The sequence below is a fragment of the Lutjanus erythropterus genome, chromosome 22 (genome assembly GCF_056507025.1).
Source record: "Lutjanus erythropterus isolate fLutEry1 chromosome 22, fLutEry1.hap2, whole genome shotgun sequence".
Taxonomy (NCBI): domain Eukaryota; kingdom Metazoa; phylum Chordata; class Actinopteri; order Lutjaniformes; family Lutjanidae; genus Lutjanus; species Lutjanus erythropterus.
Genome location: NC_139338.1, coordinates 1,529,586 through 1,557,022, shown reverse-complemented (window position 1 = coordinate 1,557,022; position 27,437 = coordinate 1,529,586). Strand labels below are relative to the sequence as shown.

At 38.6% G+C, this 27,437-nt stretch overlaps 1 protein-coding gene across 3 annotated transcripts in view; it reads right to left on the bottom strand.

Moving 5' to 3' along the window:
- The window catches only part of hmga2 (high mobility group AT-hook 2), a 73,716-nt gene extending 48,157 nt beyond the window's left edge, over positions 1–25,559 (bottom strand). The window contains exons 1-4 of one of the 3 annotated variants that reach the window (XM_084711351.1): positions 25,077–25,559; positions 17,145–17,231; positions 3,028–3,078; positions 1,179–1,596 (exon numbers count right to left, since the gene is read on the bottom strand). In XM_084711351.1, coding sequence (XP_084567477.1) covers positions 1,528–1,596; positions 3,028–3,078; positions 17,145–17,231; positions 25,077–25,184 — 315 coding nt within the window. In that variant the 5' untranslated portion in view covers positions 25,185–25,559 and the 3' untranslated portion in view covers positions 1,179–1,527. Of the gene's footprint in view, positions 1–1,178; positions 1,597–3,027; positions 3,079–17,144; positions 17,232–25,076 lie in introns of those variants that run through there. The other 2 variants (XM_084711349.1, XM_084711350.1) reach the window with 2 other exon arrangements.
- Between the last annotated feature and the right edge of the window lie 1,878 nt (positions 25,560–27,437).

Sequence of the window (27,437 nt, the reverse complement as noted above, 5' to 3'; positions counted from 1 at the left end):
TTTCAAAATCTTCCAAACATTGGAAGTGAATGGTGACCAGTTTTCAAACAAAAAGGCAACAGAATTAAAACATAAAATGCCTCCATATTGCTTGTCTGGTGTAATCCAAGTCTCCTAAAAGAACCTGCAGCATCATGTTTTTCTCTTGTAGCTCAGCAGTGATGTAGAATTACATTTATCTCTTATTCAGACCTGTTGTTCAATTAAATATTACATACATAAAAATATTTATTTGCTTTATAAAGGTGGATTTAGGAGCTTGTATTGTTATATGTTGTGTGTAACTGTTGGACAATACAGGAGGGAATTCAAATTGGCAACAACAAAATAAGAGAGAAGAATGAAAAAAAAAATACTACTGGTAATAATAATAATAACAATAATAATAATAATAATAATAATAATAATAATAATAATAATAATAATAAGAAGAAGAAGAAGAAGAAGAAGAAGTAGAATAGTGCAGCCCAAACCCGACGTAAGCCTATGAAGTATATGAGAAATACAACCTGACCCGACCTAAACCTGCTGGGTGCCATAGGGTTCAGGCATCTCAAACTCTACAAACAGGGGGCTGCCTTAGTGGGGGCATGATGTTTACAGTATAATGAAATACAACCCAGAAAGTCCAGCTGGATCAATAGCTTTTTCACATACGTTTAATTTCATTTAATATGTGTTCACATTACAAAGTGATTATCAGAATAATTTATGATTTATTTAACAATCGATTAATAATACATTAATTGTTGCAGCTGTAGTGTACTCCAAGAGGTAAGATGCAGTTAAGGTGACATAATGAATGAAAATCACAATATAATTTTGACCATATACCTCCATACTGTGACAATATTCTAGGGCTATTTTTCACAAAATATTAACCCAATGAGATTTTCTGAAAAATAATAATCAGTAATGCTGATATAATAACTAAGCGGGTAAAGACAGATAATAGAACAGCTAGAACAGTCTGGGAAAGTCAGAAAATTACATCTTACTTTACTGTAATGCATCCTTTAAAACCAGAAAAAGACTCATGCTGTATCACAATATAACAATATACAAAATCTATCATGACACCTAGTCTCATATTACAATATGATATAATATTGATTTATTATCCGGCCCTATGCTCTACCAACTGAGCTACCAGGGCGTCCTGAGCTTGACTGCTGTTTCAACTTTATTGCTGGACAATCCTGTGCTGTTTTTGCTGGAGCAATCTGTACCATCCCGCTCCAGTCACATAAATTACTTACGCTTATTTTATTATACTGGATAAAAAAAGTAATAGCCAACATTATCAAATCACAATAGATCACCTTACCTTTAGTAATATAGGAGAAAAGTAATAAAATATATAAATTACATTAAATTAAAAGAACAAAAACGCATAAAGTAAAAATACAAATACATTACCATACAAAGATAATGTAACTGTGAGTTGTGTGGCTCCATCCAGGCTGCCATGACAGAATGAATATCTGGTTTGGCAGTGTGGTTCACCTGATTTGCTGTGAGCTAGGCCTACTGTAAGTTATTCCAAAGACATCTGACTTGATGTGAAGCCCGCAGTGTCATCCAGCCAGCTGTGGCCTGTTGTTAAAGGAGGCCATAAAGGCAAAGAATTCAGTGCACATGCATGTGAACCGAGCAGTTAATGTACTCGCAGTAGACTTTAAAGCCGCCACAAGGAGCTGATAAGTCCCAGCAAGAGCTCTCGCCAGTAAACCAGTGTGGACAGTGGAGAATATACTAAATATACTGACAACTGATTCTTGGAATACACCATTCCTTCCAGGAAATGAAAATAAATATAAAATGTACACTTTATGACTCTCCAACTTTGTTCTTGTAGCCTTTCACTTGTTTTTCACCCTTGACACATAAACTATGATATACACAGGAGAAAGTTCACATTCCCTGCATCTCTCCTCACGCTTCCTGGTGGCACTTCGAACTGCCCTCTACTTTTCGCTGCACAATCAATCAGGCCTGTTACTTTGGAGCTGATAAACACTGAGGCCTTCAAGCTGTCACTGGAATTATTTAAGTATTCCTGCGGTCAGAAGGGAGAGTAAACATTTTCTTTGACTGATAACATGAACATTTTGGAGATCTCCCTGAACACACACATACACATACCACAACTACCAGAGGAAACTGAATGTAGTCAGTACACATAATTAAAGTTAAGAATAATAAAATAACTACAACATGGTGAGTCATTAAAATCTGGAAAACTACCTACTGGCAAAAGTTCTTCATAGAACAAAATACTGTGGAATGACAAGAAACAAGTGTGTATTAATTAAATTACTTTAACTGTCTCTTTTTCTTTCCTGTGCACATTTGCCTCCTTTCAGAAATACATTTCATCAACTGGCAGAACTCCCTATTTACAGCCCCTCTTCTCAGGCCCTCCAGGAGGGTGCAATGTTGTGATCGCAACAGTTCACACAAATTCAACCAGCGCCTGTGAATTCTGCATGAGCTTGCAGTTTTGTCCAAACTCCACAACTTTTCTGCAAATCGGACCAATCATCCTCACTCCCCACAAGTTCTACCACTAATAGCAATCCCCCATGCAAACATCAGACATGCATGTCTCAATGAGCCAACTCAATGTGTTGTTTCATTATTCAATATATATTTTCCATTTATATTTTTTACAGGTACTGAAAAGAACACGAGGTTTGTCATCATTATTGACATTTATCAACACTCCATCTACTTTTATTCTATATTTTTGTGCTTGTTTTAACTGAGCTTGAGTTCAAAAAGATTTTGCCTTTTTGTGGAATATGCTCCAGGTGCACTTCTTCAATTGCAAATAAAGCAGACTTGTTGGTGAGGTTATGTAGAACCTAAATTTGAAACTTTTTATTTCAATTTTCACTTGCTCCCACAATTTCATTGCAAAAAAAAATGCCTAAAAACATAGCAAAATCTATCACTTTTTTTTTCCAGTACCCAGCATGCCAGCAACAGACAGAAGCATACACCTTAAAAGAATCACTGACTCACCCATTTCCTGGGTCGCCCCCTGGGTCTTTTCTCCCCGGTTGCCTCAGCTTTCTGTGAAGACGTAGCAATATCAGTCTTTATCCTGAACATCACTTCATTAAATACATTGCATGAGAATTATATATAAAACACCTGATCAGCCATGATGAATGGCTCTGACATGCAATTTCGGGTGTTAATGGCCCCACCAGTTATTTGTTTGAATGAGATGTTCAAATGAGTTTTTCCATGGATATATTAACTCTTTGCCCACCAGCATTTTTTTTTTTAAAGTGGCCAGCCAGCGCCAGAATTTTTGACAAAACTTTTGACAACACCCACAAAATATTTAGTTCTATGAAAATGTCAAAATTGAATATATCAAAAGAAAGAACACAGAAAAACATTTTGTTCTAGCTTCATTCATTCTTTTTTTATGAGCACTTGAATGTTGGTTGGTTGCATCAAAAATTCCACTTTTCAGAGAAAAAACTGAGAACAGTTTTTGTAAAAGAGACATTTTTATTTTTCATTTTTTATCACTTCATATTACATGTGTGAAATTAACTGTCACCAGTGCGTCTAATGTTAGCTGTGTGTTTTCCCCGCCACCCGCCTGAAACACTGTGCAAGAGGCTTTGGGGCTGGAGCGCTCTCTGCCCTGGCTGTGGTGCAGGTTCCAGTTGCTGCAGTGCGAGCAGCCTTGCTCTGTGCCTGGGCTCTGTACCCAGATCATGGTGCTCTCTGATCCTATGGCTCTTTAATCTGCAGCTAAGCATCGTTATTGTGCATGTTTTCATGCTACAGAACATCATGTTCTTCTGTGCTGTGCAATTCTAGTGGATCTCTTCTTTTAATGACAATTTTTTTTTTGCCAGGTGATACCTCACAGTGTCCCCTACTATCTGTCAGTGCAAACAGCAAGTGACGTAATATCTCATCAATTGTGGGGAAGCATTGTGTCTTAAATGACGAGACGGGGAAAGAGTTAAGAGACCATGTTCCAACATAGTGCCTTCATTTCAATCAAAGAGCATAGCTCAGTTTTTTCTCTAAACATTGCTTTTTTAAGGAAATTCCTGCATATGCCTTTAAAGTGTGTCACTATGATTCAAGACACCAAACCACATGTCCATCATTTGTTGCACATGTTGGACGAGAGGGTCGCGAGTGGCTGACAGTCATCAATCACTGAGCCCTCTATCATCATAACATCATGATTTAAAGGCCTTATATATTTGAAATTGTTGCCATAAGGTAGGACTTGTTGGTGAATTGAGTTGTTGTAAAAAAAAAAAAAAAAAAAAAAGGTGTTGCTTCTGGTTATTATACTAGATCTCCATGTCCCACTTAATATTTTTTACTAAACCTGACCAGTTAGGTGAACCCAAACTTGTCTAAATTAGTGAGCCACATTTTATTACCATAAAACACGTAATACACCATCTTGCTTCCAGAAATACTCACAATGGCATAAAATGTGGATTAATCCACCACTGAAAATAGTCCCCAACATATGCACTATTTCCTCCTGTTTGAATAATTATTTGTTAAAAATGACGATTGCCAGCTGTTTTAGGAAATTACTGAGAAAGGATATGGCAGTCAGAAAGTATTTAAAGAACAATTTCAAATTTGTGGGAACTGGGAGACATTGGATACAGCAGGCTGGTCAGTGCAGCCAGAAGGCCAAGCCCTGAAGTCATCCACAATTAACAAGAGCAGACCAGTGTCAATAATTCATCTGATATATCCAGGCTAAGTGGCTCTAGTTGGCAGGAGTCAGGTGAAATCTTGCAATGAATTTTGCAGATGATGACCAGAAAAAGGCTGGTATCAGTGATATGGTGGTGTTGGGGCATGTGTGTGGCTTTCTGCAGCTATTTGGCTCAGTCAACAACACAAACTCTTCAGTTAGCCTGAGAATGAATACAAGCCACCCAGCCTGGTCACATGGCAGCAGGACAAGAGTCAAAAAACACAGGAAGCAAGACATCTTAGACATGTCCACACTACAGCTGCATTATTAATCAATTATTTGATTATTAACTTATTATCAAATTCATCTGCAACAATTTTGGTGAGTGATTAATCATTTTGAGCAATTTTTCTTTTTTTTAAAGTCTAAATTCTCTGCCTCCAGATTCTTAAATGTGAATAGTTTTTGAGGTTCTTTACTCCTCTGAGACAATAAAGGGACATTTGAGGACATAATCCAGAGCTTTAGGAAACATTGATCAACATTTTTCATAGTTTCTGACATTTTTTAGGCATTAATCAAGAAAATAATCAACCACTTAATCAACTATGAAAATAATTGTTAGTTGCAGTACTAGTCCACACTAATGCCAGACATCAGGCATCATTTTCTGGTTTGGCTCACACTAGGGCTGAACAATTCATGAAAATTTAATCAAAATTGCAGTTTGGCCTCCTGCAATTTTCAAATCACAGGAGGTGCAATATTTATTAAATACAAAACATGTGGCAAAATACCATTTTGAATTGAATATTACTGTGCTGCAGAGATGTCCTGGCCTACACAATATATTCTACAGACTTAAGAAAATATCTTTGTTTGGTACAGATCCATAAACTATCCCTTAAAAATCTCACCATAATCATTTTAATGTTAACATTTAGAAGCAAAAAAAGCATCTGTTTGGAATTCCTGGTGTTGGGTAGTATCTGTAACTGTAAGCATGGCTGTAAAGATTAATGAGGAGTAGTATAATTACTGTTTAAAATGAAGTAATTGTATTATAGCTACAAATCCCATTAATGCTCTGTTCCAAACATTATAGAAGATCAGCTTGCTTGTCTTGCCGGGTGCTCAGTGGATGCACACGCCTGAAGCAGGTACACAAGCTCTCGCCCAAGCAGCACGGCTGGAGCAAAGAAATGATGATCCTCTTCTATGTCGAAGTCCTTGGACAATTTCTTCTTTGTTGAACGTTTGCAAAGTCAACTGTGAAGGTATCGCGAGATCACATATACCTCATGTTGCGCCGCTTGGACAAGAGCTTGTGTACCTGCTTCAGGTGTGTGCGTTTGGATCAGGTCTGAGAGGTTACAGTTTACATTTAGACTGAAAACATGGTGTAAGTGGCGTCTTTTCGGATCAAATTTTAATGTCGCTGCTTACAGACACTTGGATTACACCACACGAGCAGTATGGGGACATTTTGTGGTTTTTTTTGTGTTCTTTTTTTTAAATTTTAAAACTGGTCACCATTCACTTCAATTGTACTAGAATTGGCTGCAACGCTGTTTTCCGCTGAAGCTCAGGGAGAGCTTCACCCATCTTCACATCAGCACAGGGGTGAGTAGATACTGAGTGAAATTTCATTTTTAACTATCGCTTAAAGTATCTCTATTCAGTACTATGGGCCATGAACCTGCATTTCTTAAGTCATATGTGTATGTATTAAAAATATTGGGCCCTATCTTACGCCCGACGCAAAGCCATTGCGCCGCCAGCGCAAGTGATTTTGCTATCTTGCTATGTTGGGTGGGAGGTCTAAGCATGAAGGCAAAACGAAGGCGTGGCCGGGCGCGTTTGCTAACTTGTGCTCAGCGCATTGGGGTAAAACATGCTTGTGCCTTAGGGTCGTGTCTTGTGCTGATCGAAAGCAAGCTGGAGGCGCAATGGATTTAATTTATTCAAGGTGTGTCCAAATCCACCTTTGCCGTCCTGTGCCAGGGGCGGGAGTGATATTTTGCCCTGACCCGCCCTTTGCGCCACCAGCACAAAGCGGGATTCACCTATCAGATGTGCCCAAGTGCCCTCATTAATTCACAGGCGAGTTTAGGCCGAACATGCAATAAACCAATCAGAAAGTCAGCTCTCATCACCTCTGAGAGGCAGGTGTGCCAGCAGCACAAGTGGTGTCAGCATGACGGCGGATTTACCAGGAGGAAACAAAGAGAAAAGATTTTTAAAGCAAGGAGACAGATCTCCTGGTTCCAGAAGAGAATGCGCAAGAGCACGAATGCGTGGAGCGCAATGGCTCCACAATCACCAAACACCTTAATTTACATTAGTCTTTATTCTCCACAGGAGTGTCGATTAGTGAAGTGTCCTTTGAACATATCCACCGGCAATAAAGTGTGAATATTGAAGTTAATAGTGCAGGTATGTGTGTGTCTTGCCCTTGGCTGAGGTGCGCACCCTCATCTCCACAATCACCAAACACCTTTCATTTATGTTTAAAAGTCGTGCACTCGCGTGTGTCTTTGAAGTTAATCACACTAATAAGTACAACAGTACTATTATTATAATTATAAAGCCCAATAAATCTCAGAAGACCTGCAAACAGGATCACAGCTGTCTGATAGTCTTTATCAGATGAGTCAGCATGACAGGTGGAGCAGCTGTAGTGTTTATGTCTGCTGTTTGTTATGATCCAAAAAAAAAACGTTTGATTATGATCTATAACATATAAAATATACAAGACACTATATTTGACCGCACAAGTCCGGCCCAACCTGAGAGAAAATGTTATGTGTGCTTCTATCATAGCTAGTTGGATATATCTGTGTAATTTTGTGCACTTCAAACTTAAGAAACTCTTTCTGATTATTTCACAGCGGGTCAGAGGAGCGAGGATGGGAGGAGGAGATGATGATTAGGTGGGAGAGGAGAAAAAGGAGGAGCACAGACAGCCGCGTATCTGTGCCTTCACCTGGCTCAGGTGGGCCAGTGGAACCGGGCACCTTCGTGGCTGGACTGGATCTGTTCACCTCCCCTCTCTACTGCACCATCTCTCTCCCCCGATCCTCAGCCAGCAGAGGTAATAATGATGATGATGATAATAATTAATTATAAAATACAACATACTTTCAACGTGCTTCAGGTTAAAATATAAGCAGTTACATATCTGCATGAGATTTGCGGTTCGTTTATTGTATTGTTTTTTGCAGGCATTAATGTAAAATAACTTACTTACACATGAAGCTGTTTTGGAGACGTCCTGCTGTCTCCATATATCGCATTTTCACTCCTGGAAACAGGAGATCTGTCTCCTCACTTTAAAAATCTTTTGTCTTTGTTTCTTCCTGGTAAATCCACCTTCATGCTGCCTCCACTTGCGCTGCTGGCGCACCTGCCTCTCAAAGGTGATGAGAGCTGACTTTCTGATTGGTTTATTGAATGTTCGGCCTAAACTCGCCTGTGAATTAATGAGGGCACTTGGGCACGTCTGATAGGTGTATCCTGCTTTGCGCTGGTGGCGCCAAGGGCGGGTCAGGGCAAAATATCACTCCCGCCCCTGGCACAGGACGGCAAAGGTGGATTTGGACACGCCCATTATGTTTGTAACATTGTTTGTTATTTTGGTAATGGTTGTTATTGCTGAGGACCAGTGTTTGGCGAGTCACTCAGGAAGAGTTATGAGTTACTTTACTTAATTACTCCATTAAAAAATAATATACATCACTCATTACTTGGAATCAAAAGTAATTAGTTACATTGCTTGTTATATTACTAGATTACCTGTGTTGGGTGTGATTACCTTTGTTGTGTTCCAAAGTTGAACAACTGATCCGGTGAGCTGTAACACCCAGAAAGTTTTGTGTTCATATTTTGTCTGTGCATTTACATTGCTCTTCTGCTGTCCTCTTTTATGTACATTACCATATTTTGTCTTTGTGCTGGTCTTTTTTCTTTTTTGTAGCTTTTCTCTAAATACAATTCTAGCTATTACTTTATTCATTTATCTTTTGTCTGTTTTCTCTAATTCACCTTTTTATTTTTTTTATATTTTATCCCTGCTGTTCAGCTTTTGTTGCCAGAAGGAATTTTTCTTTGTGCTTGATGATCTACAATTTAGTTTGGGTTTCTTCTTTCTACATTTTGTCAATAAATTATTGATCACAAAAAAGAATCTGATGCAAGAATCTGATGCTTGAATACCATGGATGGAACACCTGGATGACTGAGAATCATCACAATGTTTCATGAAAAAAAACTTTCAGCTGAAGGTTTGAAGCAAGTCTTTCCTACAGAATACCATCTAGCTTAAGCATCTATAACAAGTTGTCATGTTATACGGCAAAATGAAAGAGAATATCCCTTTAAATAAGCCTTTCCTTGCCTTGAGAGAGACCAAGTGTGGTTGAAACATTAGTAATAAAGTAATTGGATCTTAGTGTGATAATCTTCTCTTCAATATATGTCACTGTCATGCACTTTGTCTTCAGTTTGCAGTAACTGTTGCTGGTCCTTTAGATGAGCTTCTCAGTCAGAGAAAGAGAATCAGAAATACATTAAGCTGTAACTCAGTGATGACATGTCATGTTCATGAGCAGGTCTCTATCATGACACATCACAAACCTGGCTAGCCATTCTGTGCACTGTAATCCCAGTTCTCTGTTTGGGATTCTGCATTTTTAATGTGGAGATTTAATGGTCTGAAAGACAACACCCTGTTCAATTAATCATCAGTGTGTTTTATATGTCTGAGCAGAGAGACGCAACATGTCTGCAGCAGCCTTGAATACCCAGGCATCTGACACACCTTCCAGCAAGATCACCTTCAAAAACGGACAAAAAAAAATTAATGTGATCGTTCTCTGATCTGCCACTGTGGTGGTACAGTTAGACAGAAAAATGACTTATTCCTGCTGAGGAAAGGATTGTAGTTTGGGTTTGGAAAAATACTAAATACTGTTATGATAAAAGAACCTTTTACATACTTGATTAAGGGAAAGATCGTGCACAGGTTAAAGACTCTAGTTAGAACAAAGTTTTTGGGCTGTACAACAATGTCATATCAGACACAAGGTATAACTTGGTATCACTTGGGCTTCTCCCCAAAAGTTGACTAAACCATTCTGTGAGAGGAGTCTTAGTTGACCAAGTTTTCATTTATCCATTAGTCACCAGGGCTGGGTTAAAAAAATTGATTAATTGATTCTATTTGATTATCCACTGCCTGGTCTGATATTAATTCATAAAATCCCCCAAATCAATCTTTTAAAGGGATAGTTCACCAAAAAATGAAAATTCAGTCATTATCTACTCACCCTCATTCCGACAGAAGGTCAGGTTTAGTTTTTCAGTCCATAAAACACTGCTGGAGTTTCACAGGAAAGCGGTTTTTGCAGAATTTCCCAAACAATGGAAGTGAATGGTGACCATTTTTCATACATAAAAAAACAACAGAATAAAAACATAAAATATCTCCATATTGCTCATCTGGTGTAATCCAAGTCTTCTAAAGCCCTGTCTTCCCCGGGTATGTGGTACAGCCTGCAGTTTAATCCTGTTAGTTTGGAGCAAGATCCTGTAGCACAACATCTTGTGGCGCAAGTTATTGCTACTTTTAGTGTGTTGGTCAGGTCATGTAAAAAGTACATGATTAATGTAACTACTTTGTGGTCAAGTCACAATGTAAACATTAATATTTTTTAATACTGTACCACCTTAGAGGGTTCCTTGTACAATTTACAGCATTAGCTCCCTGAGAAATTGGTATTGTAACTGATATATCCCTAACCAAATTGATATTGAATTGGCTCGAATTGTGAATCGAATCGAATTGAATCAGGACCTTCTGAATTGAATCGAATTGGGAAATCTGAATCAATACTCAGCCCTACTGGTCACAGAAAAAACACCTCAAACTATACTATACTGTTATTCAGGATCTGTACCTTGCTGGGGAGGTGACCAGGTGTCCCTCTTTATGTGGAACTGCAAATTCAGTCACTCCAAAGTCACAAGCTGTGCAGATTTAAGCAGAATATGATACGATAGAAGTACTGCAAAGAAAATCAAATAGAGCTACAGCTTAACAAAGACTGAGGAAGTCTATTGTCTATTGACGCTACTGAATCATCCAGAGGGCAAAGCATATATGAGCATTATGAGATGGGATGCAGAATAGAAATGTAAAAAATGATATTATATCAGAATTTTTGACTTCTCAGCATTGGTAAAGTTTCCTACACAAACTTTGTTTCATTTCTCCTATCAGCTAGTTAGCTCAGTTTTGGTGTTATTAGACCAGGACGCAGCCTCTGAGACTAATGAAGGACACTTTGATGACTGTGAATTACAAGACTCTAGAAACAATGAAGACCTGGCCAGTTCATGAAGGGACAGGATGCGTTAAGTGGCTGAGAATTGCGTTTGTAGCAACTTAATTAAGGCTCCAAGCACTTGTTTTTGTGAAGTTGGAAACTATTTATTCCTGTGTTTTGAACAACGAGGTTGTACTGTGTTGAAATAAATTCACAAAATGTCCCGTCTCCTTGCTGCTTGTTCCAACACACAGAACCACTAACACTCTGTGTCCCAAAAATATATTTAAATCATTCGATTAATATCAAAAACATGCAGCAACTGCTACGGGGGACAGCCCTTAAAGTTAGGTTGAAGGCTGATGGGTGGTACATGAGCTCCATCTAGTGGTACACTGAGAAATCTCTGAAAAAAAAAAATATATATATATATATATAAAAACATATAATCAAAATAATACACCATTTAAAATGGACATTATTGAACTTTGAGACTGCTAAAATGTGATCTTGTCCATAATATTTTTGTTTCAGTATCAGAAGGCCACATAGTCACGTTCATGCATGTAGCGCATATATATGTCATCCATGATTAGTCAGAACCTGAACTGTGATGGTAGTAAGCCACTGTCTTGCTATGAAGGCAGTGTGACTGACAACAGTCAACAATAAATAATCTTCTTAGGAACTATAAGAGGTCACTCAACAGAGTGCAGATCTCCGCCAGGCAAGCCAAAAACAATATTTGGATGTAACTCCTTTGTAATAACCAACCATTGTGAACCATTTTTATTTTTTTCTCAGTAACTGTAACATATCACTATTACATTTATTTTGTAATTTAATTAATGTAACTAGTTACATGTAGTCACATCTCTCCAGCACTGCTACAATCCTATTAGACATCTGAGTGAAATTTGTAAGAATTTGCATATGAAATCTTGAGTTTTGGCCAAAAACATGTTTTGTCGGATCCCTATGACCTTTGACCTTTGACCACCAGAATCAAATCAGTTCATCCTGTGGACATTTGTACCACATCTGAAGAAATTCCCTCTAGGCATTCACGAGAATGGGATGACCTGAAAATGCCTCTGGCCACATCTGTCACCAACATGGAGGCATAAAGAAAGGTTTTTCAAGGTTTTTAATACATTGTGAATCACAGGGGTTCTTCAGCATACGGTCAGGAATGAGCACAAAAAATATTAGATTGATGGGTCCCGTAGTATGCAAGATGAGCTGCAGACAAGCTCCACGTCCATTGGTCACTCACAAAAACACACATGCACGTAACCGATCAAGCGCAAGTGCAAAGCTTATAATAAAACTGCCTCTTGCATGAACAGTCCTTAGCTGAATAGAGTATTTACAGTCATAATGGTAGAACTTGAAGAGCCTAATATTTTTTCATGTGGAACACGATGTAAAAAGTTTGAGACACTGTTCTTTGGCATTCATTCGCTGTATGTATTTGTTCATATTCATAGGATTTAACCTGAGCCATACAACAATGATCATATCACAATCATTTCACATCCATACAGGGTTAGTTATTTTTGTCTATTTTTGACACTGGTCTCAGATTTTCAAATTTGTGCTCAGTATCATGTACAATGCAAAGTTCACCTATTGGAATCTCTAGTTGTGCATGTGCTGCCATCTTGCTCTAAACCAATAGTATTTAGTATGACAGCTGCTTGATTCAGTTCCTTAGTACACCACAGACACAGACCCACATGTGTTAACCCAGTGGTTACCAAACGTTTTCTGGCAGGCCCCCTTTCAGAAGCTAAAAAAGGTTCAGGCCCCCCAAGTCCCACATTTTTTAATCAATCATTAACAATAATCGGGGAAGCAATTCATAAAAAATGCCTCTTCTGTGGAAAGAAAATTTCAAACTAGCAACTGAGACCATAAACTCATTATAAAACTGCTTACAGTTATACGTCAGTAGTAGGCTCATTTTGACATTTTGTTATAAGCTTACATAAAATCAGACATCTTTTTGAAACCAGCAGAGTCACTCCCTAATGGCAATTAATAGGAATGCAGTTATTAAGGCAGGGCCATATTGGCTTCACTTTTCAGACTCAGCAGCTCTGTCCACTTCTTCTTCTACTGTCTATGGCACTAACAATACAAAGAGTCAAAGGCATGCTGGTAAGGCTGTGTGTAGTGCTGTATATTGTTCATCATGTTGTGGTAAATTGTAAACCAACATACTGACACTGCCATCACTATGGCACCATGGACTACGCTAAAAATCCTGGGTTTACAGAGGGTATGCTTCTCAGGAAAAGTCCTCAACCGAACAACAACAAGAATTTTCTGATCAAGAACCTCCCTCATCAGGATGACAGAGTTTGTCAGTGCCTTCAAAAATGTGTATGACCACTGCAAAAACTATTCATGTGAGAGTTTCCTGATCTACCTCCATTATAGCAGGGATAGCAGCTGCACGATTTGAAAAAAAAAAAAGTCTTTTTTTAGTATTATTTTGACTGACATTGCAATATGCAACATGATTAGTGGAAATATCAGTTTTACATTACAATTTTCATGTTGATTGACAAACAAAAACATGATGATGTGATATTTATTATTTTCTTTCATCTGGAGAAAGGCCAGGTCATCTTGCAGCACTGCAATACTTCATTATAATGATGTTTTTCACACGTTTCCTTTTTCAAAAAAATGTGATTTGATTCAGGTACTGTGATTTGGATATTACACTTGGCCATATTGCAATTTCATTGTGATTACAATTAGATTTGTAGTAAGGATGTTAATGTTTAATCATAAATCAATTAATCAACATCAAGAATTTAACCAATGAAAACTGTATCCATGAATATTTAATGTCTATTTAAGTCTAAAAATGGCAGTAACTGCATTTCATTTGACATTGTTTTGTCTTGTGGAGCCATTTGTTGAATAAGGAAAATGCAAAAAAAAAAATGTGTTTTGTATCTTATAGATTATTAATGATTAATCGATGGTTAGAATTTTCAACTATCAGTTAAGTAAAATCAAAAATAGATGACCCCAGATTGGAGAGGTGCCTGTGACGACTGAGCAGAACAGGAAAGGAGTTCATTTTGACTGAACATTTGGAGAGACAGAAGCCTTTTTGATTGAATGTCTGCTATTGATAATGTATGAAACATCAATGGTTAAAGCTAGTGCTAATAGTCTGAGTAGTTTCTGAGACGCGTACTTAAGTATATTTCTAACACCAGTTTTACTTGTAATTGACTAATATTTTAGTAATGTAACAGTACTTGTACTCTTTCCACCACTGCTCACAAAATATTAGATTATAGATTATTTTAAGTGTTTCAATAAACAACCAATCCTGTTGATTTTCTGGTGGCAACAGTCTAAGAATTTGGCGAGAATGTATTTCTTATTCTCTCCTATTCAACTCTAAACATGACATTTTCTATAAATAGTGCCTTATTTTTTCAGGATAGTGTAAAATCTAGTCTGTATGTTGTAGTAAGAAGAGTAATAGTCTCGTCAAAGTGTGCAGAATAATAGTTTCTTCTTACAAGCTGCCATGATATGTGTCAGAGATTGCAGAGGTGATTAATAATGGGAGGGGAAGTGAACTTTTTAAAAGTATATGTTAAAGGTGTGGGCTGAGCCAGAACTTGTTTCATCTGGAAAGATTGATATCTTCAGTGTTTATCATAACAATGCCAGATGAGATGAGACAGGATTATGGCAACAGCAGAGTGGTTCACTTTTCAAAGTGCTGGGAATGTTTACAGTGGTTCATGGTGGCAATGGAGCACTAAGGCTCCTGTCATCGAGAGCCTAACACAACTTCATCTAACTAATGAATGAAGACACAGCGACTTGCCTCAGCTTCGCTCACATGTGCAGTATCACAACCCCAAGAATTCCAAAGCTTTTCTCTGGATCACTATTTCTTTGCCACCTTAATCTTTTCTCATTCATCAACCCTATCTCTCATGCACACTGTCTCCTCTCTGAGAGAATATGTGCACAAGTGTGTGAGAGTGCTGCAGAGTTATGGCTGCACAAATATGTTGGTTTGTTCCTGTCTTTTCATATGTGTTCATGTTTGCAATTACATTTTACATCCTAAGTGGGTTGTTGATCTCGTTAACTGAGGTGTGTTGCTCCTTAAGAATGCAACATGCTTCTGTGGGCTACACATAAACAGACACGCACAGCTGTCAGCTGAGATACTGATATGACTGTTTCTTGTACACCCATTATTATTTTTTCAGATATTGCAATAAAAAAGATTAAATGCAAAAATGACAACTGCGTCATTATCTACTCACCCTCACACTGATTGAAGGTCAGGGGTTTTCTTTAGTTCACAAAACACTGCTGGAGTTTCACAGGCAAGCAATGGAATTTCCCAAACAATGGATATGAATGGTGACCAGTTTTCAAATGTAAAAAACAAAACGAAAACAGAAAATGCCTCCATACTGCTTGTCTGGTGTGATCTAAAGCTCCAACATGCCAAGCTGACTAAAGTAATGTTATTTACACCATGTTTTTACCTTGGAGCAACGTTCATGTGCACACTGTCTGAACTGGGTGTGTGGGGGGACTTTAGGAGACTTGCATTATGCCACACGAGCAGTATGGATGCGTTTTATGTTGGGTTTTTTTCAATTGTTTTTTACATTTGAAAACTGGTTTTCCTCCAGCAGTTTTTTTTTGTGCAAAACAAAACAAAATAAACACAACTCTCAATTTACATGAGGGCAGCCAGATAATGACTGATTGATTGAATAGAATGATTTTCATTTGCTGGGGTATGTACCCAAGAAACATATTTTCTTACATCTGGAGAACACTTGTAGGCTAGGGCATCTCTGCAGCTCTACAATACTTCATTATAACACTGTTTTTTAACACATTTCTCTGATTGCTAAATTGCAGTTTTTGAGATTTGGATGTGGCAGCCCTACTTGCACCATAAACCTGGCACCTATAAACATCCGTCTGTCAGACATGTTTTTGTAGAATTGTAATTCCAGTCTTATTTTCTATAAACTTTTCACTGCCAGTACCTGAGGTTCAGTACTGATAACAGAAACAACACTATTTTAGATACCTTTTTTTGAGGAATATAAAGATGTTTCTCTACATAATATTTTTTTTTACAATGAACAAAAGAAGCCAAGCTTTCTAAATGCTAAATGTTTAAACAAGCAGTGGTACAAGGAAATAAAATTGTCTCACACTGGCAAACTTTTGATTAACTCAGAGACTGTCTGATCAAAGAAAAAGTAAACATGACTACAAAGCTGAAAGTTTTGAACATTTTTTGCTGAAAGATGTTTCTAGTTTATGCAATCCACTGTCATTTATACATGCCATTTATTCATTTATGCATGCCAGTATGGAATGGCTGCTGTGGTGAGGAACCCATTAGATTGTACTGGTGAACCTAATGAACTGGTAAATCAGTCTAAAATTGCAAGTTGTAATGTTTTGCTGGGAAACAATGTGATTCAGTGTGTGTGTGTGTGTGTGTGTGTGTGTGTGTGTGTGTGTGTGTGTGTGTGTGTGTGTGTGTGTGTGTACTTTCAAATAACAGACAAAATGCTAAGATGAGATCTTTCAAATGTAATCTCACTGACATAGAAAGAACACAGGGGTAGATTATGATGAGAGCAAGATTCATTCACATTTGGATTAGATGGTTGCTGGAGAAATGTGAGCAACAAAGTCTGTGGAGAACTTCAGCTGAGCTCTGCACTGTCTGCACTGAAACCTGAATGACCTGGCACACCGAGACATTTGTCCTCAACATTTTAGACAGTTTTTCTTTTCTCCCACATGTGATGATGTATGAACGCTTTGTCGCCACAAGCCAGTTATCCCTGTGGTAACTTTCTGACACCTCCTGCTTAAAACCCAAAAAGTCAGAAGGATCGTGATACTGACTGAAGATGAAAAATCAAACATGTAATTTAATCTTAATGAGAACAATTAAAACTTGACTGTCACTGACTGCACATATGTCCACTCCTGAAGCCATGTATTAGTTATGGAATGTCAGTCAAAAGTGACATGAGCACATGTTTGTGTGTCATTCAAGTGCTGAGCCTTCTCACCTTTTGCACCGCCTTGGAAGGGCCCTTGTTCTTACTTCCTTTGGGGCGGCCCCTCGGTCGCTTGGGGACAGGCTCTCCACTGGGCTCCTGAAAGGGAGGGGGGACAACATGACATGGGTGTTGAGGATAGGAAACAAAAGTATGAACCCCCCTGCCCACAATTGGTCATTGCTTTATGGGTCAAGTCCAAAAGAGGGACAAAGGTTATGTCTGTGTGTGTGTGTGTGTGTGTGTGTGTGTGTGTGTGTGTGTGTGTGTGTGTGTGTGTGTGTGTGTGTGTGTGTGTGTGTGTGCACGTGTATGTGTGATTCAGACTGAAAGAGTAGGTAATTGGGGATGGCTAGGGACAAATGCTGATTTGGGGGTCGGTAGAGGGTTAGACTTAGGTCAAAGGGGATAAAAGGACACACATTCTCTTTACTCAAGTAGAAGTACAGAAACGTGTAAAAAAAGACTCAATGGTAAACGAAGAAGTACTGATTCAACTTCTTTACTCAAGTAAAAGAGGAACGGGCCAGATTTCAGCGTGACTGATTCTGACTGACGACTGGCCGATCAGTGTTGCATATCCAATTCTGTGCCCTTCATATTCACACACATACTCTGCACAATGGTCACGTCAAGCAGGCAGCAGACAAACTGACCTAGCATAATACCCACAAACACGCTGATCACAGCCAAACTCAGAAACATGCTGGCATGAAGTCTACAAGGAGACGCAACAGCTGAGCAGCTGATGATGTCGCAGAACTGCTGTGAACTTTCTAGCCCTTCAGGCTAATGTTAGCCAGCAGCAGACTGCCGTTCACAGAGGGACAGTTAAAATCTCACTTCCTGTTCTGGCTGAAGAATAAACAACCTGTGTTGATGTGTCTCCTCAAACATTTGCTCATCCAGACTCGTTTAACTTCTGCGTCTGTTTTTCTCACTGCGAAGGTTTCCTACAGCGGACTGTTGCACCACGTCAGTCTCCAGTTTGATTACATCTGCTTCCACATGAGATCACTTGAAATTGCATCCTGCAAAATCCTGCAAGATTCCATGAGATCTTGCAAGATTGTGTTCCCTCTATTACATAATCTTAATATAATAATGTAATAAGGCCTGGCTGTAACCTGGAGGACTTTTGGAGAATATGTGAAATAGTATTTAATGAATATTTAATAGTCAGTGTTTTATTATGAACTTCCAATTTCATTTTACAAGAAAAGCTGTGAAAAAATATTTGTGAATGCTGTCAATTATAGTTCTTAGAAAGACTGAAAATCAGCCAAAATCGGCATTGGCAGGTCAAGCCCTTAAAAAATTGGAAATCGTAGTCGGCCAACAAAATTTGGTGGCTCTCTATCTTTTAGTCATTATTGTCTTGTTTTGTCTGTCATGTGTGATATGCACTGGTACACACCAAACAATCATCTTTTCTTTAAACTAAAGTAAGGAGCCTGTTTTGAAAATGTAAGGGGTAGAAAGTACAGGTATTTGTGTTCAAATGTAGGAAGTAAAAGCAACCGCTTCAACCTTTCTTTCCTGTCATTGTCCATTACTCACCAAGCAGCCTGCTCATTCCTCAGCTAGGTAGTGTTCTGAGCAGTGTAAAATATGGTTTTATGGCGTTTATGATCTCATTCCGTATTTTAAGACGTCAATATATTTATAATTTTATCTCACAGGATATATTTAACAGACCTGTTTCATGGGATCTACACTTTTTTTGACTGTATTTTATACATTCTTCATACAGTGGTATGTATTTGTTATTGTGTTGGTGGTGTACAACTGTGCTGTCCTGCTGAAGTTTATGATACTGTTTTGCATCATATTTATTTGTACTGTTATTTATTGTACTGTCATGTTGTACTGTACTCATGACGACTGAAGCTGTGGGCAGCGTATTGGTCAAACCAAATTTCACCTCAGCGAATATAAAGTATATGTTATCATATCATATCATATCATATCTTATCTTATCTTGTCTTATCTTAAAAAGATGTCATAAAGATAAATACTCAATTAAAATACAGATACATGAAAACTCTACTTAAGTACAGAAACAGTACAGTAAGTATTTGTACTTTGTTACTTCCTACTTCTGAGTTAGGAAGTAACTGATCATGAATGTGTGTGTTCTTTGTGTGTGATGTGTGGCAATGATGTGTGCATATGCACACAGAATAGAGGGAATGAATGAGAGAGATTAATTCTATGCTTGGGCAATACCTATTTTTTCGTATCTTCATACCTTTCAGACATTTTACAGGGGTATACAGTATTATGGTATTATTTTTGCACTTGCACTGTACTGTACAATAGTACTGCCTATACCAGGGGTCTGCAACCTGAGGCTCCAGAGCCACATGGGGCTCTTCAGCTCAACTCCAGTGGCTCCCTGTGACTTTGGCAAAAAATGATATGGAAATGAATAACATTATATTTTTAAAATATTTTTCATGTTTCATTGTTGTAGGTCTATGAAAAAGTCGAGACAGCTCAAAATTTCAAGTCAACATACTGCATTAGATTTTGAGTTTTGAGCCCAAGTCAAATTCTTCAGTTCTGAAAAACTTTCACAAACTACGGATTTTTTGTTGAGATAATTTATTTTTCTTCTTTAGATTAACCCCCAAAATGTTGTATTTAAAAAATGTAGCATAAACCTTTTAATTGTAAGGCAACAAAACAGAAGCAAATCAGGTTCACAATTAACTGTGACCAAATATTGAAAAACAGTATTTTTGAGTTTCTCTAACTTTAACTTTTACTATAATGTTTTTTTCTAAAGAAGAATAGACTCAACTAAAGGTCAGCAGAAAGTTTGTAAAAGTTTGAGTTGGGAACAAAACTCAAAAATCTACTGCAGTATGTTGTACCAGTGTTGTTTTTGACAGCCATTTTTGATTTAGTTTTAGTCTTAGTCTTTTGGAGAAAATGCTTATTAGTTTTAGTCACATTTTAGTCATTTCTATTCCTGATAGTTTTAGTCTAGTTTTAGTCGACGAAAACTAAAAGGGTTTTAGTCTCGTTTTAGTCATTAATTTTAGTCAAAAAAAATAATGACTTTAAAACAGGGGTGTCAAACTCAATTACAGAAGGGGTCAAAATTTAAAACACAGTCTAAGTCACGGACCAAACAGGATTAACATTTATTGAACAGTCTAAAACTGACTATGTTTTATTCAGAAATATGAATTTGAACAGCCAGACTGCAAACTTTTTCCTCAATAAAATAAATAATACATTGTAAATAAATTTTCTTCAACAATAACAAAGGAAAACGAGAATATTTCAGCTCAGAATATTTAAGCTCACATATCCAGGTGGGGGTTACATTTGAAAATGCTTGCTTTTTGTCTGGACACAAGATATCGCACACTTTAATCATGCAAACCCTCAATGGCACTGCATTTGGCATAAAAATATGCTCATATAATAATATTACAAACCCATCAGTCCATCAGGTACAGATGAACATATTGACCTGCTCAATTTAACATTAAGGCCAAAACACACTGAGAACTTCAACAGAAAAGTAAACTGTAGCTTCTATGGTGCACTGCAGGCTTCAGATTTAAAATGTAACACCACAGAACCAGCAGTATTTTAGGAAAAGGTTAAACTGCACACTGACACACACTGAGGAGATGAAGAGACAGAGTCTGTCCTCTTCATCATGACTTACAATAATGCAGCAATTAAGTATTTAAAAGTACACAAATCAGACTTGGAGTAAAAAAAATCGCACACCACAGAAGTGTACATTAATATTATGATTCATGATCATAAAAAGTTTTTTATATCAAGTCGACACATCTGTCCATATTCTCTCTCTCTCTCTCTGTCTCTCTCTCTCTCTCTCTCTCTCTCTCTCTCTGTGTCTCTCTCTCTCCCTCGTGGGTCAGTCTTATTTTTATTTTTACCTGGTTCCAGGTGGAGCTGCAGCTCCATCAGCACTCGCTCATCTCCCTCCTCATATACTTGTGTTTCTTTGCACTGAGTCAGTTGCCTAAACAGACAAACCTGTTTATATGGTCATTTGACAGAAACTCGCGTGTTCGCGACTGCGACATGATTTATTTCTCGAGTTGCACGACAGCTGTCACAGTGCATTGTGGGACTGAGTATGAGTGGTGGGAGCGCTATTTACCGACGGGCCATTCATAATAGACACATGAGCCATTTCTCAATATGCGTTCTTCTCTATACTTCTGTTGTTGTGTACTTGAGAAACGTCATCAGTCTCAGTCCAAGTACTGTTCCAATTCAAAAGTCCGCATCTCGCCAAGTACAGTTAAATACCCGGATGTGTTCTTGCCTCGCCCGTTTTATCGAGGATGCATCGGGTGGTGACTTGTGTGGACCTGGGGCAGCCACGTATCCCAGAATGCATTTCGCAGCAACAATGGCAGAGGAGAGGACCCACAACTTTAAGTTACAAGTGTCGAAATATTACTGTTTTAGTACCATGGAATGCAATTTTAAGATTATTTTATGCGAGAATGTAGACATTAAAACTTCAAATCTGTGGTCGATTCATCACGATAGCGCATAGTTTAAAATTTGCTCCGACGTTTTCGGAGATGTGTCATCCTGCTAACGGGACGACCAGCATACCTCACCAGCTGGCAAGATGACCAGGCTGTTAGCATTCATGTTACCCCGCTAAAAACAGCCATATCCCGGCATGACGTTTTGAAATTGACCGCTGGCTCTGAAGTCTCTATAGTAGTAAAACGAGATATAATTCTTTTTCCACACATTTAAACCAAAAGATAGAGGGTTGTGTTTTATATCATATTTTGTTTTATTTCAAATATACATTAATGGTGAAAATAACTGGAAGTGGGTAAGCCAGGATGAGCTGAGATGGTGACATCATCAAGTACACTACTGTCCCAATAGCAGAATGACCATCCTGTGTCCTCCTGTCCTCGAGAGACTGGACTCCCAGATCGAACTTGTCCGAACTGCCAAGTCCGTAAGTCCGAACTCGGCGTACTTGGTATTGAGAAACGGCTAAATTATCTCGCGGGCCGTATATAATTTGAATCGCGGGCCGCGGGTCATCACTTCTTTTCCGCCCACCAAGCCCTTGTGCTGACGTTGCCCCCATGGTCCACGAACTGTGTATGACTGGCCCGGTGTGCACTGTGCCTGGTGGTGGGCGGGACCAAACAAGGACGGGATGCAGGTGCATTGCTCATATCTTCAGCATTTGACAGAGAGATTGCGCATACAGTTGGAGGAAATGCCATGCATTTTGATAGTCCTAAAGCCAACCCACTAACATTTTCGTCTAGTCTCATCTCGTCAACGAAAACAACAGATACGTCTCATCATATTTTCGTCATCAAAGAGCTATGTTTAGCTCGTCACCGTCTCCTTTTAGTCATGAAAAAAAGGTGCATTAACGAAAACATTTCGTCATCGTCATCGTTAACGAAAACAACACTGTATTGTACACCAAATTTTTAAAAAGTGTTAATATTTCATCAACTAAAATATCAAAGACTTTGTCTCTAAATTGTGCTGGTGGCTTGTCTTCTTGAGTCTCCATAAGCTATGGCTGCCAAAAAAAGTCTTCAGGGAAAAGAGAGCATTTAATAGTTGCAGCTCCAGACAGATTTTTCCGCCCTTTTCTAACCATAAATGGCTCTTTTGATCATAAAGGTTGCAGACCCCTGCCCTATACCTATATGGAGCTGACCGCCATAGTGATGCTAGTCCCACAGCTGGGGAACAACACACACGCACAGGAGTTCTGCTTCAATCTTGGGAGGCTGCAGCTTTTAATCACCAACAAATTCAAAACTAAATTGTACATTTATTGCCAGGCCAATGACTTCACTGCTCACCTTTTCCTCTGCTCAGTGAGCTTTCACGTCACTCTCTGCCACAATGAGCAGTAATTAGTCTGCTATGCACCCTCAGTCACGTTTGCTATGCTACTGTGACAAATCAGAGTAGCATATTAATCTGCAGTTTCTTAATGCTTCCTTAATGCCGTTATACCGTAACACCTTTACACCACTCGAGCCTAATTAATTCAGTCTGATTCTGCACTTTTAAATTTCACACTGAACTTTCCACAATTTGCCATCAATGTTTCTGTTATCCTGCTATCATAAATGCAGCCTCGTAGTGTCTTCTCATAAAGATTCAAGGTATAGCAAGTTTGTTATGTATTTCATTCAAAAGCAGCTCTAGGCTACTGTGTTTCTGAAAGAAACCCTCTGAAACACAGCCACAGTGACCACTTTCAGTAACCCTACAGCCTGTGGTATCAATGGACATGATTTTGGTGTTAGTTTTTTGGTGGAAAAGTGACTCACCAATGAATCACATCTGTAAACACAGTCACACACATGTTCAAAGCCCTCAATTGTCCTTATTGTGTCTCTGACTCAACCTGCAGGATTACATTCATAATCATACTTTTCTTTTTACTCATGTTGTGAATTCAAAATCAGCCAGAGAAAAGACTGAAGACACATTCTTCATCAATTGTTCATTTAAGTATATTCAACACTCATAAAGCAGCCTAGGGTAGACCAGGGACGGTTGCAACAGGGAAGGTTGCAAGTCTTATTTCGCCAGCAACAGTGTACAGTGATGATGCTCATACTGCTCAGCTAGACCCTCCCCCTCCAGGAAGATAGAAGGCATATTCAACATCTGCTGCTGCATTTTTTGGGGTTATGAAATTATTTTTTTTTAATAAACTGTATTTTTGTCATGCTGTCCTGACCTTTTGTATGAATTAATAAAAACTCACTTATTTTTAATCCTTGTTTTGTTGACTTCTAACTGACAGGTTAGCATGTGTCAAGGTCAGTGTGCCTAGTGGATGTTTTGTCATGGCTGATAGGGTGAGGATGGTTGCAACATGTTTCTGCAGCCATATCAAAACAGGCCACACAACACTAAATAATTTATTTCTAAGGATGGACAATAAATATCAGGGCCAATAAAATATCAACTGATTCTGGCCTATCCAGCCATGTCATTGATATCACTTTAGCTTAAATTGGTCAATACATATCATCTATAATAATATCTGAATTTACATGCATTTCATTTGAATCCTTAAGCAAATGCTCTATAAAAGCCAAAGTATGCTTGTTCATTTTTTTTGATTAACTTTCCTGGAAAACATAAACAAACATTTGCAGAGTCAGAGCTGTTCTTTGTTTTTGTTGTCATAGTGATGTCAGATTTGGTTCATTCATAGCTGTGGAATATTAAATCATCCATCTTTACTGTTTTGTACAGTTTTGTTTTTTCATGTTACTGTTTGTTTTCTACTTTTTTACACTATTTATTTTTTATTTGTATTTTATTTGTATTCTTGTAAGTGTAAACCAACTTGGCAATAAGACTGTCTCTGACTTTGATTCTGATTTGCTCACTACATCTCAGCCTGTCTTGCCTTCAGGTGTGTATGAACTACAGGTTCTATGAACTTATTTTTAAAATGCATTAATGTGAAATTATTGGTTATGTTGTCAGTATGGGCCTTGAGAAGCAGGTAATACTGATCAGTTATCGGCTGATAAAAATCCACATCATGCATATCTATTTATTTCCATAATATTTTTCATCAAAGCCATTAGCCACAGGTTGCTGCTGAGTCTTGTCCAAAAATGAGACAAACGCTAAAGAGTGTTGCAACCGTCCCCAGGTTCCCCCACATCAAAATAAACCGCGTTTGGTTACATACTGAAAACTGCAGACAAGCCATGACCAAGAGAAGAAGTTCTCTATATATGAATATAATATATTACAAAGTCAGCTTATTTGAAAACAGAGCGACAAGTTTGACCTCAGAGTAAATGTGACTATACTGTAGCCAATAAAAGCGCCTCTCGGTCACACGGTTTGGATTTGATTGATTTGATTTGATTTGATTCTGAACAGTAGAGACACACTCAGACTTACTTTCGGGGGCTTCCTCGGTCTCCCCGGCCTCCTCTTCTGGGGTTCTGTGGCCCCGGCGGGCTCCTGAGAGCCAGAGCTCTCCCCGGCCTCGTCCCCGCGTCCGCTCATGGCTCCCGGTGTATAGCTGCTCCGTTCTCCCGGTGAACAGAAAAGACTTGAGACAACAAGAAACAGAGGTCGCCGGCGAGTACAGTTTCTACAGTATGTCAGTCTACCGCAGGCAGGCAGGGGGCTGTGATCAAACAGCTGGAAGGAAGGACAGAAGAGCGGGGACAGACGCCGAGCAGCTCTCACTCAAACTGGGCTACAGCACAAAGCGGCACCGGGTAGGACCTGCAGCAGCGAGGCGTGACAGCTCGGCACGGCTCGGCGGAGGAGTGTGGGCATAATGACCACATCCACACACAGAGCTCCGCAACACCAGCTCCACTCAATGAGGATGGCTTTAAGAAAAAAAAAGAAGAAGAAGAAGAAGAAGAAGAAAAAAGAGAGAAAAAAAATCACCTCTCCAGTGGGTGGATAACAGGCGGGAGGGGGAGGGGGGTCTGGATGGGAGCCAGAGAAAACAGAGACGGAATTCTGGCTGCGGGCCAGACATGCAGGCCGCGTTTATGAATTAAATTCACATTTTCACACGTTTCAATGGAGTCCACTGCTGCCCGACACTGAACAGCCATTCAGTTCACAGACAGGAATCTCTTCAACGCCGGAACAACAGTTAATACGAGCACAAATAAGGCTGCTGCAGGGATTTATAATTAACATAGCCACTCTGCAATTTTTTTAATTTCCACGGTTTAAACATTTTACAACAAGAGTCCAAATCATGTCACCATAAAACCGAATGCTTAAATTAATTAATTAATTACAATGAGTTGTGAGAACTTTGTGCATTTGTGAAATTTGTTTAAAACTTCTAATAACTTAAAAATGATGAGTGACAGCAAAGTTTATTTAACTCATGTGGTGGAAAGAATACTCAAACTTCGTACTCAAGTACAAGTACATTACCTTACATGTTCCATGTTAAAAGTATTGTTCTTTTTAAAAAAACAAAAAACAAAAAAAACTTAAGTTAAACTTAAGTATAAGTATTCCTCCTTTTGTAACTCAAGATTTCATTGGCCTATTAAGCCATATTGGCTATATAAATGCAAATGAAAGGTCTGAATAAATTCAAATTGTACTCAATTATGTTTTTAAAAGTTAGAAAGTAGATAATATAGTGTACTGCATACACTGAAAGAACTTTTTGGTGTAGTAAAATTTGTAATTGTAATACTAAGTTTCAGTGAGAACTAGAAATTCTTACGTAAAAATTCATTTTTTTTTTTCATATAATGAATGTACTGTGTGGGAAGAGTAAGTTTAATTATAGATTTACTCATACAATTTAAATGTTTTATATTTACATCACATAAATCTGAAAATACCAAGTAACTTGTAATCTAAAATTTTATAGGATGTTTGAATCCAAGCATGCGCATTAAGACAAGAGAAGATGCCGTATTTTAGTTGAGTGACGGTTGGGACACACAAAGAAGGAGCAGGAGGAGAAGAAGGACAAGAAAATAAGAGGATGACAAGTGTTGGTGTTGATGTCACAGAGGACCTACAGGGCTGGATTAGCTCTGGAATAAGGTAAGTACTGTACTGCCTTTCTCTTTTACAATTGTGATAATATGTAAAAAATAATGTGATGATCTTTGGGGCTTTTCCACTGGCACTTTTGGCTGCACTGAGTCAAACCGTGATAAGCTGTTTTGCATTTACCGAGTCGCTACCGACATAGACCTACTCTGTAGCGGCCAAAACGAGCCAGCGGGCCGCGGTGAGGTCTCACGGGCTGCGGCTAACACTTGACCAGCCTCCTTTCTCCTCCTCAGACAAGCGAGTGTTGTGATACTGAGCTTGTTGCTTCATAATAAAAGCGTTCCTATAAGGAAACAACAGGGGACTTTTATTGTGAAGATTTTAAGGAAACAGGGCGTTTATCCCGGAGACATATATGAACGGTTTATCCACCACTTTACAGCCGCTCGACTCGAGCTTCATTAAGCTCGCCTTCAGTTAAGTGAGACACCTTCATGCAGGTATCCATGTCCTGCCTCTCTCGTCGATCATGGATACACAGACATTGATTTGATGTATTTTCATGTAAAAACACTCACAGCTTTGCTTTGGTGCGTCTGCCCCTGGTTACAATGAGGTATTTAAATTAAACAGACAGACTTCTTACACAGGTCTGGAGCAGACCTTCATGTAACATGAGGTGTTGTGGGGACCAAGTTGAGGCCATTCCTGGACAAAGTAAGTCAGGTGTGTGTTCACAGTTGTGTTTGTTCACATGTTTCTGCAGGC